The sequence below is a fragment of the Silurus meridionalis genome, chromosome 10 (genome assembly GCF_014805685.1).
Source record: "Silurus meridionalis isolate SWU-2019-XX chromosome 10, ASM1480568v1, whole genome shotgun sequence".
Classification (NCBI taxonomy): domain Eukaryota; kingdom Metazoa; phylum Chordata; class Actinopteri; order Siluriformes; family Siluridae; genus Silurus; species Silurus meridionalis.
In genome coordinates, this window is record NC_060893.1 from 12,692,232 (window position 1) to 12,710,302 (window position 18,071).

At 38.6% G+C, this 18,071-nt stretch overlaps 1 protein-coding gene across 2 annotated transcripts in view; it reads right to left on the reverse strand.

Annotated features, from left to right (window-relative positions):
• Positions 1 to 18,071, reverse strand: part of trim44 (tripartite motif containing 44) — a 47,895-nt gene that overhangs the window by 15,141 nt on the left and 14,683 nt on the right. Inside the window, exon 5 of one of the 2 annotated variants that reach the window (XM_046859672.1) lies at positions 12,023 to 12,045. The exons of the other annotated variant lie outside the window; for it this stretch is intronic. Coding sequence (XP_046715628.1) covers positions 12,023 to 12,045 — 23 coding nt within the window. The remainder of the gene's footprint in view (positions 1 to 12,022; positions 12,046 to 18,071) is intronic. 2 annotated transcript variants of the gene reach the window in all.

Consider the following 18,071-nt stretch of genomic DNA (forward strand, 5'->3'; position numbering starts at 1 on the left):
TTTTTCTTCTATAATTACATGGTGCCCGTGTGTCCGTCATATTCAGATTTTTATTGGTCTCGCACACACAACCATATACAATATGCCTTTGCCAGTGAAATGATTTCTGACTGTCTGTGAGAATGCAAATAAAACAGATTTTGCATGTATACAAGTAGAAAAGAGAAAACACACACACACACACACACACATACACACACACACACACACACACACACACACACACACACACACTTTATACTATATTACATTACACTATACTATACTATTACATATGTATATATAAAATGGATCCAATTTAAGAGTCTCATGTGTTTGTATGTGAGCTTTCTCTATCTGAATACTGATAGGAAGTCAGGTGGTGTCCAGAGCCCAGGAATCCCATAAATCATAGCTGTGGTGGAGAGGAGTGTTGTTAAATTAAGCATGTACATGACAGTGTTCAGATCACTCCTCTATGAAATGTGCTGCAGCTCTTGACAGGGTATATCAGGATTTGTGCAGGAAGCCTGGATTTGTGCTTCGCTTCATCGTGTATAATAAAAACTGAGAGTGCTTTTCTGCTGAGTGTGTGTACTGTAGGTTTGTGTGTCCTGCACTTAGCTATAGCCCTTCTTCGTGAACAAATGTGTGAGATAGTAGGAGTGAAGCACGGCGGCCGGATCGCGTTCAAGATGGAGTGAGCTAGTGCTGAGCTACAGGACAAACACCTCATAAAGATAGAGAGAGAATTACATTTCAATGAATCTCACACATAAGTTCTCTTCATGGAACTGTTCCGTGCTTCCCAACTAAATAAATGCCCAAATGCTCAATCATTAAAAACGGTTTGTTTTCTAGCTGCTAATTGGTGCATGGAGTGCAGCTGGAATCTTCAGTGCCTTACAGCTACAGGGAGCTTACAGGTTCTCAATCTCACCAATGTGTGTGGTGCCTTGTGATTGACTGGCGTTCAATCCTGGGTGTATTCACAACTCAAGTCCAGCACTCCCAGGATTGACTACAGATACACTGCAACTCTGCTCAACATTAAAGCTTACTGATGATAAAGGAATGAAGAAATGATTATCTTGCTAAAAACAACTGCATTTATTTTAAGAAAATACACATAAAATGAAATCCAGATAGGTTATGTCTCAGTCTTAAAGAATGGTGATCAGTATGGGGTCGTTTACTGTAATTTGTTAATAATTGAACAAATTACAGTACATCATTTAGCAAAACAGAGCAATTTCCTGTACCATACTGTATAAACTATATAATAGATATACGTATGTAAGAGCGCATGTGGATGAGCATAGGTGAAGGCGTGCGGACGAGAGTCAGAGGGAGGAGCAAACGCTGCTACTTTTGCCTGCCGTGCAAAACCTCTAAAATATTAGTACAATTTTGTTGCATCGCTATGGTTATCATAAGATTAAAAAAAAAAATCGTAACTCGGGTACCATCTGTATTGCAAAAAAAGTCAAGCAAAAGGAACAGTTACTTAAAAAAAAAAAGAAAAAAAGATTACTGGCAGAGTTACAGCCAACATGTCAGGAAGAATGAGGGTGTGAATAACAAGCAAAAGGTGCCAGAAATCTGCACATTTTTGAGAGAATATTCAGACCACAGATGGGTTAATTACTTTTCAACCATTTCACCTGTTCTGATACTTGAACATCTGTGAACCTGACATTTTAAATGTCTTAAAAGAAAAAAAAAGGAAAGGAATGTATTTATATCCAAAAATATGTCCCGATGGTTTTCACTTGACTGCAGGTTGTCCTGTATTTATTTTACAGGAGGAATTAAGAGAGTCATGCTTGGTGTGGAGCAAAATGCGTTTTTCTCTGTTCTTTCTATGTACCTCTATATTCCCTAAGCGCACCGCTTTTACGGCTAACGCAAAGCTGGAACCATATAAACACCCAAATCCAGTAATGTTACATTACGTATTATACACCAGCACTTCATGAAGCGTAAAACACATTCATCAATAACTCATTAAACAAGTCTTTACACATCTGTCCTGAGCCACCTGTCAGGAAGACACACACTTCTGGGAGAAGAGTGTGTCCTGGCTTACTCGCTCAGTAACACCATCCCATGGCTGTAAGAGCAGCTCTCTAATGTAAGCCACATCGGTAAGGTGGTAAAAACAGACATAAATCAAATCAACAGATAATGGAATCCAATATGGCTTTACCTTCAGCGGAACAAAATGCTGAGGTAATTCGACTCGGGCCTGTCGTGCCACCGCAAAGCCCATTTCACAAGCGATGATGTGGAGACAGAAGGGGCAACCCTCCCCTTTCCCGAGTCCCCCCCCACCCTGCCTCTGAGAAAATGCAATGTGATAGGCTTGCCTAAAAAAATGCTTTTACTCCTTCTGTTGTGCTGGAGATCAGGTAAAGGTGAGAGATCACAATACCCAGTAGTATACATGCTGCAGAATGAGCTCAGAACCACAGCTAAATCTACCAACAAAATCCATTACCAGACATCACAGATGCAGATGAAGAACAAAATCTGCTAGAGTTCATTTATAGCCTCTTTAGCTTTATACAGCACTCAAGCAATGAAATCCCAGTTCACACCTTTATATTAGAGTCTGTTCTCAAATACACTTTCCGCAGGTGGAAGAAAAAAAAAAACAGAGAGAGAGAAACCTGTGACAAATTGCAGGAAATCTAGATTTTTCTAGATTTTTTTCTATAGTGCAACTTTCATGATATTTATAACGCGCCACACCTTATATGAATAATGGCAGCAACTACAAGCTAGAAACGTTGATAACATGACGATGGTAAAAAGGTTTGCCCATGATTTCTAGCTACAGAATGATTCATATTCAAATAATTCTCGTTATATTCGTTACGTATTAATGTGTGAAATAATAAAAAAATAATGACTCATTATTGATAAGGCATGCAACCCCAGCCATTAGGGTTACACAAGCCAGTGCACTCTTAGTGCCAGTCCCAAGCCTGGATAAATGGGGAGGGTTGCGTTAGGAAGGGCATCCAGCGTAAAAAACATGTGCCAAATCAAACATGCGGATCACGAATACGGATGATCCGCTGTGCCAACCCCTAATGGAAGAAGCCGAAAGAAAGTTATTGATAAGGCATGCCAAAGACATTTTTTCAAAGACAGTTTTTTTTGTTGTTTTTAAATCAAGGATGCCAATAATTTTTGAGCTGGGCAACATATTGTGTGAGAAATAATGGAGCATGCTGTTATATTATAGCTGCTGTAAATATCCGCTCCTTCACCAACATTTTAAGTTATAAAATATAAAGTTTTTTTTTCCACTTTATAAATAATCTTGTGTTCAGTTGCTACAGAAAGCTGTTGGAGTGCACACAGAGGTATGCACACAGAAATTAAAGGAACTCGAGTGCCTCGCAGTCAGAGATAAACCTGTTGGTGTTATATGAAATAACGTGTGCATTGTAGACTCTGATAAAGCGAGCGCGTCCTCTGCTTGGCATTAAGTCTCTTTACCTGTGGTTGCCTTGAGAGCCATACTCAGTACTTATTCAGGAGGCAAATCTCCTGCAGGAGCACATCAATAATTGAACTGTTTTCTTTCTAGGCGGTTTTTTTTTCCACATCATCTAGCCACATTTCCATTGCCAGCAACATCACAAAAATAAAACACACACAAACAAACCAAAACACCCTAATAGAGTAACAATTATTCTTAACATCATTCTCACTCATTTATGCATGAACACACACTATAGTTACTTGGGCTAATGATTGTCAATAACTCATTCTGCTTCAATCACCATGTTTCCTTTCATCCTTGTTTACCCTCAGACAGACATACCAATGACTCACATGCTGGTTTCAGACTTCTTTTAGTCTGCTTAAGATCCATGCACAATCGTACTCTTTTTTTTTTTTTTTCTTCATCTACAGAAATCAATGTTGTCACCTCACAGCTGGGGGTCTCTTTTTTTAACCTGAGCTTCGGTTACTGTCACATGCACAGGTGTAAATGTATGTGTACAAGTTGTCCTGCGATGTACCGGCATTCCATTTGTTCCTGTCTCGCACCCTGGGCGTCTTGGATAGACTCCAGATGAACCATGACCCTGAGTCATTTTCCAGGGTCTGCACAATGTCTACATGGCAGCTGTTTCTTCTCATTGATTGAAATCCTTTAATGACTCACTGAAAGATAAACACACTTCTACACAAGGCATCTTTCAGTCAGAACATCACCACTGATGAAAAAGTAGATTTCAACCAAATATTCCCACATTTGGTCAGAAAATCCAGCTTCTCTTAGCAAAACTAAATACTGTTTTGTACACTGACACTTTGATGGATGATATTTATAAATAGTGACCTTCTTTTGTTGAGTTAATAATAAAAAGGCACATTCGTAGCCTTTAGGGTTATCCATGTGAACTGGGGTTCTTCATACTGTATTTCCTTATCTTGGTGCTCCACCACGGCATCCACATTAAAGCCTTCATCATTTCACATCATAACATAAGCCTACTCATAGAGAATGAACTCTCCAGTATTTTGTATTGTTTTAATGATTTATAATCATGCTCTTGATATCACCGCCTCAATGGGTTCCCCTTTTGAGTCTGGTTCCTCTCAAGGTTTCTCTCTCATACTATCTAAGGGAGTTTTTTCCTTGCCACAGTTGCCCCAGGCTGCTCATCGGGGATAAAAACAATCTAATCTAATTCCCTTATATTTAAATCTTTTCTTCTATAATTCTTATATTCTGTAAAGCTGCTTTTGAGATAATGTCCCTCATGAAAAGCGCAGTAGAAATAAACTTGAACATGAAATTAAACATTGATCGCTTCCCAATTTAGCAGATCTCCTCAACTGATAATACACCAGAAATGTGATCTCTATGGATTAATAAGCAAACATTACCTTTTTTCCTGAAGCTCATCGATTATGTTTTGGACATTTTATCCATTAAACATATCCTATCATATCCCAGGTGTTTCCCACAAATAGCATATGAGTCTTTATAACCTGCAAGGTTTCCAAAACACTTGGGAATTCTGCTAAAGATGCTGACGTTGCACTATGCAGGCCAATGAAGGAAAAAAAAAAAACTAGTGCACTGTGTTTGATCATAAGGAAAGGTCATGAGTCTAAACTCACTTCAGATAGACTGAGCACCATAGTAGAAAATAGGCAATAAAAACTCGGTGGACGCTTAACGATTCACATTTTCCTCCCCGATGTGCTGCTTCAGAGATACTGAAAAATCGGTTTATCCTCGTTCTACGTTCACCTGCTAATCTGTTTTATTTGTTCACGAAGAGCTATGTGACAAAGATTTCATTTTTTAAATCTGCAATATTGTTCTCGCGGCACGTTTCAAACACGACAAACAGCAAGGATGAATACGTAGAGGGGCTCGGTTTCTATGGGGACACTGCACGATATCGAGATGGGTATTGATGGAGATTTCAGAGCCCAATTAGATTTCAAATCCCAAATTGGATTCTAGGAAGGGTAAAACATAACATTACATTACAACCTGAGGTAGAATTGGGGGGGACTATAGGCTTAGATCTATTATAGCCATTTTCTTTAAATATAATAATCATATTAATGAACATCAATAATGTATGCTTACTAATCTGTCAGTTTCAACTCTACACTATATATAGTGTAGAAAAGAGGTGTGTGTGTGTGCGGTTTAAAGGTGTCTGAGTGTGGGTGTTACTGAAAGTGTGAGTATGAAATTCAAAGACAGTGAAAGGAAGAGTGGAAGAAAGGAAGCATGTGAAAGAGCGTAAATTATTCAGGCTGCATATTGATTCTGCTAGCATGTGTAGACACACACACACACACACACACACACACGTGCGCACCCGCACACACACACACACACACACACGTGCGCACCCTCACACGCACACACACACACACACACACGTAGCCACCCTGTTCAGAGAATAGAGGGCGTGTGCAATAAGGCTCCACTGTGGGAGAGAAACCAAGCAGCTTTCCAGCTTCGGGCGATGTGTGTGTTCTCGCAAACAACCGTACCCGTGCTGCACGATGAATCATATTTAAATTATGATCTTGAGTTTTGGCTTCCTCTCTTCGTTCACCATAATGAACATAATTGATATTAGTGAGGCTCATAAAATTACAAATAGTTCTTAATTCATTTTTAATTGAAATTAAATCACAAGCTCTCTCATTCAGTTTCCACTATTTGGTGGCATATGTTTTTGCGTGACTAAATGATTATTATTTTTTTTTCCTGATAAATCTCAGAGATTTATTCATTTGACTGATGGCTGTAAAACAGGATAATATGATGATGCAATAAAAGTGCTACTATTTGGGTTATTTACTGCAGGAACATTTCTAATAAATAATCATGGTTTCAAAATTGAGCACACACACGCGCGCGCGCACACACACACACACACACACACACACACACACACACTTTTAAACATGAATCAGAGCATGACTGACTGGTTAAATCTGTAATACATGAATCAGCACTGGGATACGTTTACGAATGACAGGAGTGACATTATGCATTTCAGTCAAACGCTTTTGAGTTCCTTATCGCTGTAGTTTATCTGTTGGTCACCTGAGCATGACAAGACAACTGCAGGAGTGACAGTGAAACCCTTATCCTGGCAAAGATGCACAGGCTTTTTCCACCGCACATCCAACAACAAGAACTCGGCCAATTAACAGCCAACAGAGCATGGGGTTCGGCAGCATGTTTCACCTGAAGAACCTTAGCTCCATCAATACCTAGGCTGAGCTGAAATGGCCACTATATTAAGAATTAACTAAAAAACATTTATCTTAGTACCAAGTAGTTAATGCTGACTTCTCATCCAATGCCTGATAATTTGCAGCATGTTCACGTCATTTTATGTAATCAATACATTAATTTTTTTTAGGATTTCTGTATGCAGTGGATATTTTTATGGGCTATGGTCACTGTTATAACTATGTTTCCAACAGCAAATGTAAATGTTTTGAATACAGTGCCGTCTACAAATATTGGCACCATTGCTAAATATGACAAAAAAAAGAAGCTGCAAAAAATTGGCTTTATTGTATAACATTTTGATCGTTTCATCAAAAAAATGATCTCACAGGATAACCTGCTCTAATGTAGACCAAACAATTGCAAACAGTTTTTTTTTTTTTGTAATCATATATCTGTTGTTAAACAGCTGGATTTTTTTTTACTTTTATATCCAGCAGAGTAACATGCACTGAAGTCATACACAAGAATAATGTCATTAGTTATTAATATTATGTTGGAGGCACAGCAATTGTATAGGATGTCTTAAGATTTAGCATTTAAACACATACTTGTTCCAGTACAACAATGCCTCTGTGCACACAGCAAGCTCCAAGAAGCTACAGATAACTTTGGCTGGAGTTAAAGCTCTTGAGTGGCCTGCTACTGAGCACTGACCTCAACCTTATTCAACATCTTTGAGATTCACTGGAATGCTGACTGCACCCCAGGCCTCCTTAATCTACACCAGTACCTGACTTTACTAACATATTTGTAGCTGAATGAGCACAGAGCTCCACAAGCACACACCAAAATCCAGTGGAACGTCTTCCCAGTAGATTAGAGGTTATTATAATGGCAAATGAAAACTAAATGTAGAATGGGTTGTTCAAAAAGCACAATATATTTGTTCATATAGTGTACTTTAACCTGTTCAGTGTGCGGCGCATCCAAAAATTGTAACGGCACTAGTTTTAAAATGACCATTGACTTGATACTTTGACTTGCTCCCAAACTTGCACTCAAACTCGTTTAATTGGCTGCTGGTTAGTAAACAATTTGAGACAAATTGGAACTGATGTGACAAAAGTGAGACAATGGCATAATTACTAACTAAAAACTTTCTTTTGGCTTCTCCCAATAGGGGTCGCCACAGCGGATCATCTGCATGTTTGATTTGGCACGTTTTTATGCTGGATGCCCTTCCTAACGCAACCCTCCCCATTTATCCAGGCTTGGGACCAGCACTAAGAGTGGCTGGGGTTGGTTAGCTGACCGGGGATCGAACCCGGGCCACATCGGTGAAAGCGCCGCATCCTAACCACTAGACCACCAGGTGACCATTACTACAGCTATATAAATTACAACTATAAAATGTAGCTTTATTTTCACATAATCAGTAGTATTTTAGGTTAAGACTGCCCTGAATATACCCATTAATTGAGCACTATACTCCACATTGTGCTGGCTTTATGTCATATAACTGTTTATGCTGATAGAATTTTATGTGAAATATGGAAGGATGTGTTCGCCTGCAAATGTGCCATCTTGTCAGAGAGAGGGAGAGAGAGAAAGAGTGAAAAAGAGAGAAGCACTATGGTAATGAGAAGTGTCAGATTGCTGTAGCTCGTTATCACATTACAGTGATTACACTGCATGATTAATATGGTTCGTCTGTCTCCATTTACAGCGCAGTCATGCCATGCATTTACATGCCCGATGCATGCTGAATCTCACACACACACAAACACACGCACACTTTTACTCCCCCACACTCATACGTGCAGGTTACTGTACACAGAGTTCGCTTGAATGCTTCAGGGCTGTGGCCAAATTCCTGACCCTCGCTATGCAAAACAAAGTGGGAAGGTGCAGATGTTCTTTTTCATATCTAAAACGTACCTATTTTGAGCCCAGTAAAAATACAACAAACACAAAACTTGCTTCTTGCTAAAGTTCTGTCAAGAGAAGGCAGGAGGCTCTGGGGACCGAGAGGCTATTCGTTGACAAATTGCTAACAAAATTGTTATATCTTCAAGAAAACCTCAGTGAATTTTTTGCACCTGCTCAGTTGATGCACAGCAGACCTAGAATAATTGCGCGGTTGGAATTGCACTGCTATGGTACACGCGGCCACAATAATGTCAGGAGCTGAAGGTGAGTGCTGTTGGAGAGAAGAAACGACCTGTGCTTTTCCCTTTAGTCCTTAGAATAGCAACCATTGTTTGACATACATGGTTTCAACTCTGCTGAAAGGCCAACACGCTGAGCAAGTGGATTAGCAGCACAAGCCTGAATGCCATTTAGAAGCAAAAAAATAAACAAAAAATTAAAGCGAAGCCTTTTGTTATAAAATCCATGCTTGTTCCTGTGACTGCTTCATACAGTAATTTGACATTTCCATTCAGCGACGATTTGCAAGTACAATGCGGAAATCAGGTACTACATACTGAAGTACATAGTCTTTATTATACAGCACAGCACCAAGTTGCAGAGCTTGTGATTAACATGACATGTCTTTTTGATTTCGAGTAAGTAAGAAATATGTAAAAGAGAGAGAAAGAGAGAGAGAGAGAGAGAGAGAGGGGAACTGATGAGGAAATGACTCTTTATAGCTGCTATAATGTAAGTGATAACAGAAAATAACCTAGTTCACTAAAGAGTTGAAAGTATGACGTGTCATTCTTGAATTATCATAAAAAAATATACAATAATTAGTATAAGAAGAATGAAACAGTCTCTGATGTGCTTTTTATTGGAAACCTAATCAGCTATGCATCAAGCCACTCCACACAACCCCCGATATTGATTCATTTGCTGTAACATCAAACCCTGTCATGCCTTCCTTTTAAAACTCTAAGGCAGTGCAAAAATCAACTCAACACCAATGTGTGAATGTGAGTGTGTGTGAATGTGTGTCCAATTTCTTGCTGATCCTTTTCGGTCTCCCTCTGAACCCCACTCATTTATCTCCCTGCTCTCTTTCTCTATTCGTGTAGCTCAAGCCAATCTTTGGCTTTTAGGGTCCCTGACCTCTCAGGGGATATAAACACACACACACACACACACACACACACACACACACACACACACACACACACACACACACACACACACACACACACAGTCTCTCTCTTCCCATCATCTCCTTCAGTATTGATCTGTAACACTACACCACACACATCACCTCCAACCTTTGTCTAATACAGCGAGGACAAAACATAGTCCCTAAATGATATTGTCAGTGCAGCGGATGAGTATCTGAAATGGGATCAATGCCTTTTATTATAGGCTGTGTGAGTGTGCATCTAAGTAGATATACGTCTGTTTGTGAGTATGAGCATGTGTGTGTGTGTGTGTGTGTAGAAGTGAGTGCACCAAAAGTGCATTTTTGGATACTGGTAGGGGGCAGACTGATTTATTAAATGAAAAAGGGATAAAATAAGAACTTTGCCTACAAGTATGCAACGCTACATTTCTGTCCTATATACCATACTTTTTTATCAGTTTATAGAAGCTCAAATACACAAATGTACACCCACACACAGCTGCACAATAAACACACAACTGAATTTTTCAGAGAGGCTGCAGTTGAAAGATTAGATCCACATGATCAGTGTGCAGACAGCTTTTATAACTATTTCTCCTTTGCTGTGTGGGTTGCTGTGTGCGTGTATACAATTGTATCAGTAAATGCATTAGTAATCTAGGAACTGTTACTTGTATTTAATTTTTGGCACCAGAAAACTAGAGCTGTTTTTCTTTTTCGGTTCAGCGCGGAAGTCTTCAGTTTTCTGAGGTCAAACAAAAGAAAAACCTCGAAGACCTCAATCTGGATAATCATTAAATTTCCTGAAAGCAATCACAACAATTATATCCAGCACCCAAAAACCAATATTCATTTCCTAGTCATCTGGGGTGCCAAAATTTAAGAACCCATCATCAAGCGAGTTCGACAGCTATTAGAAGTTGCTTGATTAAGCAGCCAGCTAAACAAAGGAAGCCAAAAACACTCTCCAAATAAACAACAGTGTCATCGCCCATTATAACGATGATGCAGCTGCTTTTACTTTATAACGGTAATCGTCACATCATCACTTACATTGTATCTGTAAAAAGGAAAAACAAAACCCTGCACTAATATTGCCCTCTTCCATTTAATCCCTACTGTATTTTTCCTTCTTCGTCGTCTCATATCTCCCAATACGCCCCCGCCTCATTTTCTGACCTCACCCGTTAACTCATCTTCTCTTTAGTCTTTCTTCCCCTCCGTTCTCCATTCGTCCATCCAGCCATGAGTCGATAAAGGTTTATATGGATGGTTATCAGATAGCGCGAGTCACTCTCACTACACTAATGAAAATTACATTTGAGACCACTCTGTGTGTGTGTGTGTGTGTGTGTGTGTGTGTGTGTGTGTGTGGTTGTACTGACCTTATCCAAGGGCATGTGCTAAGTGATCTCGTGATAATAACTAAGGAAAGTCGAAACCAAATTAAATTCTAAATTTGCTCCCAGTCGAGGAGCCTAAATGCATGTTTGTGCTTTTGGTTACGGCACTAAGTTTGTAATCGATATTAACACCCATTCTTTACAAACGTTCAGGCTCAGAAATGTTCTTACATTTCTTCTTCTGTAATTGTTTTGTGAAACTTATATTAAGCTAAATATAGACATGAACATATAGTGCAAAAAATATTAAGAAAATTAAATAATGTTATCTTGCATCACACACACACACACACACACACACACACACACACACACACACACACTACCCTCTCACAGTTCAACGCTACTACTATTACTACAACTGCTGCTATCACACACACAACACAAACACACCACACTCCCACACTTCAACTCTACTACTATTAAGACAACTCCTCTATCACACACACACACACACACACACACACAGTTCATAAGATGTATATAAACGCTGATTTATAGCTGTGTGTACAAATGGAAAAGGTATAAAAGATTGTCACTGTGTGTACATGATGCATTGTCAGATTTTGGGGTATAATAATTGCAAGTAATTATTCTGTTTGTGCGTGTGTGCATGTACATGCGTGTGAATGCCTGTAGCTCGGCGGGGAGAGACTCAGGCCACACTCTGAAGTCTGTATTTACTTGCTGAGGAGGAAACATCTGGATGCTATGCAGCTGATCTTTGAATTCACACCACAAGCTGTGTGTATTCTCAAAGAGAGTGAAAGAGACAGACATAAAAATGATAAATCACTGTAGCTGTCTTACCTCGGTCTGGCTTCAGGGTCCATCTGAAAATCAGGGAAATAAAGAAAGAAAAATGAGACCTGAAAAGAACAGAAGCAATAAAGCAGATGCGCCTTTTCTACTACATCTCCTTCATTACATCGCCTATAAATCACCTGGTACTATTATCACTAGGTAAAAAAGATGATTAAACAAGCTGGCTCTGTTTCTGCACAAAAGAACGCATCTTCATGATTAGCCAGGGAAGAATATGCTATTTTCATCTACGCTCATTTGCCTCTGGCTACAACTGTGGGCTTCTGCTCTGATTAAACATGCTCTCTCATAGCTGCATTTTACAGCCCAAAACAAACACTGCTAACTAGCCTGAGACCAAGCTAGAGTCAAAGTGATCTGGAGTAATTTGGGTGGATGTTATTTTAGTTCTATCACCACAGTTTTGCATGTGCCTGCACGTGTGTGTGTGTGTGTGTGTGTGTGTGTGTGTGTGTGTGTGTGTGTGTGTGTGTGTGTGTGTGGGAAATCAACTGAGTGTGAGAAACGAAGAGAAAAAGAAAATAGAAGGGTGAAAAAAAAACTTCAGAGATGGACTGAGAGGAAGAGAGGAAGAGACAGACAAAGGAAAAGACAAATGTCTTCAACTTTAATTAGGAGACAGGACAGTGTAATTGAAAGCAGATAAGAGCACAGCGTCTGCCCATGCATTAGCGCCCGTGCTTCAGCTCTTCAGCTCAGCTGGTTATTTCCATTAGGGAACTCTCTGAGATGGAAAATAAAAGACTATATCATTTGAAAAAGGATAATTGGAAGGAGTGTGTAAAAGAATTTAGAGTGAGGTGGCACAAGCTTTGGGAAGGCAGTTTCAAGTGGGACTTTACCATGTTAAAGAGTGAGACAATGAGACAAAGTCTCTCATTATCTGCTTGGCTCTGCTTCCCAGCTAATGCTACTCTAAAGTAGTTTGAACTTTGAACTCATTTACCTGAGAAGTAGATAATAAATGGCTCATAATTGGCTACAGCTAATACACACTACAGCCAGAAAACTTCCAAATAAAAGGAGTCCTAACATACCAAGCCAGTATTAAAGAGCAGCTCATGACTGTTCTCCACTGGCTCATGGTTGTAATAAATGTTCTGCAAAATGATATGATTGAACCAGATCCAGTCATCATGCACAAACATTCTGTACTATAGACATAAAATAACTCCCCACACCAGTAGGTGGCAGCAGTCTGTATTTAAAAAAAAAAAAAAAAAAAAAAAAAAAAGGATTAACCCCTCAAACTTTCAGTTATTTTAGTGTTAAGACCTAAAATGGTGATAATTGGGATCAAAATTGTTTACATTCCATTTAAAGGGAAATAATTTTTCAAGTTTTAAAATTTTTCAATTTTTCAATTTTTCAACTAGTAAAAATATAATGGTTTTAAAAGTAAAAAATATTTACTTTCAAATACAAATTATTTTATTTATATAATAATAATAATAATAATAATAATAATAATTATTATTATTATTGTAAAACTAAATTTGTTCTGTCACATAAATTGCAATAAAAGGGTCACATTATCTCAATATAAATAGACCTGCTATAAATAGACAGTCTTGGTTAGAGAATTGGAATGTAGAATATGGTTCTTTCATCTGGTAAAACCAAAATTGAAACATTTGGCCCTGGCACAAAGCACAGTGTCTGGCATAATCTCAACAATACCCATCACTTTAACTCCACAACCCCATGGGGACAGTGGTGTCAAGTTTTCATCAGCAGACACTGCCAAACTGGCCAGGGTGGGTGCCAGATACGATGCGTTCCAAGAAGAAACCCTGCTCCAGTCTGCGGGAGACTTAAATATGGAGCAAAGTTTCAAGTTCCAACAGAACAACGACCCTGAACAGACTCTCAAATCTACACTGGAGCGGTTCAGCACAAAGGACCAGCAGTTTTCGGTTATTCACCAGTGGTTTTTATCCAATCTGCACATGAGCAATTTTGCTAAGAAAAATGGGCACTGGATCCAGATGTGCAAAGCTGATAGAATTGAATCCCTGTATACTTGCAGCTGTATTAGCAGTCACAGGTGGTTCTACTAAGTATCGACCCAGTGTCACAATAAAAATATTTTACGGATTCAAATGTCGGACACGGCGTGCAAATCAAATAGCACAAGTCTCAATTAACCCTTAATTTCCCTCTAGGATAAATAAAGCTATCTATCTCTATAGCACAGCGTTCACACTTATGTGCACTTAAATTGAGGCTCTTTTAATTTAATATTTAAAATGTAAATCACGACAAAATAACCAAAATGCATTGCTATAAATGCATTGCTATATTTTACATAAACAAACACGCAAACAAATAAGAAATCAAAGGGAAGCAGAAAAAAAGGGCACCAGACTCCATTGGAATTTTAGATTATAAACAATTCTTGAACCAAAAGTCCTGTGCAAACTGTCAACATTTTGAATGAACATTTTATTTCAGTAATTTGTATCTTTTTTTTTTTTAACTCATGGAAAAATGAGTTGTTACGGTTGTTAATATGTGACATTTAGTCAGAATCCAAATGCATAAACCATGCAATTATATTAAGAAAAATGGATATGCATATAAACAATTGATGTGCGAATGGGTTATGGAATGGAAGGGGGTACTGTACACTGTAGGTTCCATACTACATACTATTCTGACATAATATTTAGGGCTATTGCATACATTTGGGGCATAGTCTCACAAGCTAGCCTAGACACCACTATAACCCACTGTAAATCTGCTTAAATACTCAGCTTACAATTGAAATTCTCTGCTCACCCTGAGCAGATGTTGAGAAATGTTCAATGGATGAGCAAAAAAAAAAAAAACCTTGTGTACTCTTGAGAATGTTTGCTTGTGTTGCACAAATTCATTTCTCCTCTACTGCACTGAATCTTTGAACAGGCAATCAAAAGTCTTTCTCCCACTGGCCACGCTGATTCAACATAATCAATCACCAAGCATGGAGTACACAATACAGAATCTACAGTCGATGGTTGATTGCGCTGATGTATCAGGGCGTGAGAAAGGAGGAATGAATAACTGTGTCTGACGATGTGGGAAAGGCACAGTCAGAGAGTAAAGACTGTGGACCTGATCAGACCTGGCATTAAGCATTAACATCAGTCTCAGTTGACCAGGTCACTTAAACCACTTGATCAGGGATACGTATTCTGTAATTACACCTCAGGTCTGAAAACAGATCTTGCTGAAATTCGGTTTCTCGCTACGTGCGCAGAGCTCAACTCTGAATATAGCCCTGAAATTGGTGGAAAGTTAGTCTACTCATACCTGGAAAATAATGACATACAGTATATGAATAATTGCATTATTATATTATTTAAAATTATGCATTTTGAATGATAATAATAATTTCATAATTCTATACTGTGACACACAATCAGCAGTGTTACTGGCATTTTCATAGTAATTAAAAGATGGCGCAAAATCGATATACAGTAAACCCCCGATAATTTGTGGTTCGGAAAATTTACGGGTTCTCATTTGGAAACTAACCAACAGCAAGTTGTGGATTATCTTAACATTTGCGGGAATCCGCAGCAGGAACGAATGTTAAGGTACCGTATTTTTCGGACTATAAGCCGCTACTTTTTTCCCACGTTTTGAAGCCCACGGCTTAAACAACGAAGCGGCTTATTTATGAATTTTCCCTGGGTTTTTCCCGGTTTCACAAACTTCAAGCCAAAAAACTGAACCCCATAACATTAGACCAATGAAATTTCCGAAAAACGCACCTCACCTGTGTTCTGAGCTGCACGGCATCGGGAGAAAAAACTTTTTTTTTTTAACGCACGACGATGCCAAAAGATAAACTCCCGAGAGAAATAGTTGTGTAAGGAAGGAGGAAGACCGTAAACAATTACTTTCTTGGTAGGCTACTGTTTACCGTTGTAGCGTTAAGTCTGGGTCACGGGAGAGCTCGCTAACTCCAGTTGCAACAGAAATCATATAAGCACAGACAGGTTTTAAAAACTTGTGCTTTTTGATTTTCTTGGCAACAGCGTTACAGGTTACTCAAAGAAACTTAGACTTGGACATATTCCTTAGTCTTGCACACATGCAGTAATAGCGGAAAAATGCGGCGCCAGGCTATTCCCAAAATGCCGCTATGCTCCTAAAGGAAGTGCAACATATTTTACCCGTTACACCGTGTAACAGACACTGTCTTTCGTTAAAGCCTATGTAAAAGTTCATTAGTTTTAATGCGGCTTATAGACAAGTGCGGCTTATTTATGTTTAAAATAAAAATCTTTGTCAAATTCAGTGGGTGCGGCTTATATTTGGGTTCGCTTTATAGTCTGGAAATTACGGTACGTTAGGAATAACATTTGAAACTATGTTTTCACTAAAAAAATTAAAAAATATTTAAAACACATTATTGTAGTAAAGTGACATAATGTCTAGATGAATTCACTAAGGTAACATAGGGGCTGCGGGCGTGCGTCCAAAATTTCCGGTCTTGGAATGTAACCCCCGCGAGTTCCGCGGGACCACTGTATATTATATATAATAGACCTGGACTCGAATTTTAACAAAACACTATGGGGGAAATGAAGCAAGAAACTTCCCTAATGCTGCTCTGCTTGACCTATTTGCAGATTTGTACATTATACTACAAACTAAAGAATGAATGAAATGTGTGTGTGGTTTTGTGTGTGTGTGTGTGTGTGTGTGTGTGTGTGTGTGTGTGTGTGTGTGTGTGTGTGTGTTTATCTGACTGAATAGTCACAATAATTCTTAGATTTCTATACATTTATTATGAAAAAGAATCCACCTATTCTGACATCACATTTTTCACATTTCCTTATTTGTGTCAAGTATGTGTAACTACTATTCAACTGTAATTCAATGCATTCTAGTAGAATGTCAGCAGAATTACATAAAAACACTGAAGCACATTTAGATTTGTACAGGCTGTGAGATGTGGCTTTTGCATCACTTATGGAACAAGAAAGGCTTTTTATATTTTTCTATCTCTAAATTAAAGATTTAAAGCAAAGTGTATGTTAAAATGTTCTGGGTTTATTATATACGTCTGATACACATATGCAGAGAAGTGTGATCATTCACACTGTGTAAGCCGCTAAGATATCTGTTGAAAGATTGACTAGCTACATTATTTTTTATTTATTTTTTTTTAAATACAAGTAACGTTATAAAACAAGGTTCATTTAGCAAGGCGAATTTCAGTGAAAAAATGAAGAATTGCAGAGCTATAGTTTTTCATTTGTTCTGATTCAGGCCAGTGGTCTATTGCAAAATGCAGCACATATGGTAAACACCACAATGCAACGGTTTGCAAATTAGCCATTTGACTGACTTTTGATATAAATATTCTCTAATGAACGTTTAGCTCGACAAAAAGCGTGATTAGCCTGCACACCAGCAAATGGATCTCTCAACGCCGTTAGTGGTATAAATACTTAAATGGGAGTCGCTTTGGTCATTTTTTTTTTCATCTCAATGAGACTCGTAATCTTTTAATGAGACATTATAGCTTTTTTATTTATAGCTCAGTATCTAGACTAATATAAGGCTAAAAATACAGGGGATCCATGTGTGCTTGCAGTTAATACTCTATACCAGATGTGTGTCAGACTGTGCACTGAAACTCCACACATTCAGGGAGCACTAATACACCAAACGATTTCCATTACTGGTATAAATGTACCACACAGCCAAGTGTGTATCTGTGTCTTTCTCCATACGTGACTTTAAGTCTTATACATAGAATAATCAAACAACATTTAATTACAATTGCAATTAACCTAGGGTGGGCCATTTCCCAGCTTCCACTAGTCATTCAGGGCAGGGGACACACACACACACACGAATAAATTAGTCCATGCTGCTACTGGAAATTGTTCTCACACTAGCTGAGCTAAGAGGATCATTTCAATTCTGTAAGCAGTAAAAGCCTAAGTGTGTATGTGGTGTATAACACGAGGCAGAGTGACCTGGTTTATGTGCATAAACAAGCGTTAATAAGTTTGTGTCTAGGGTAATTTGT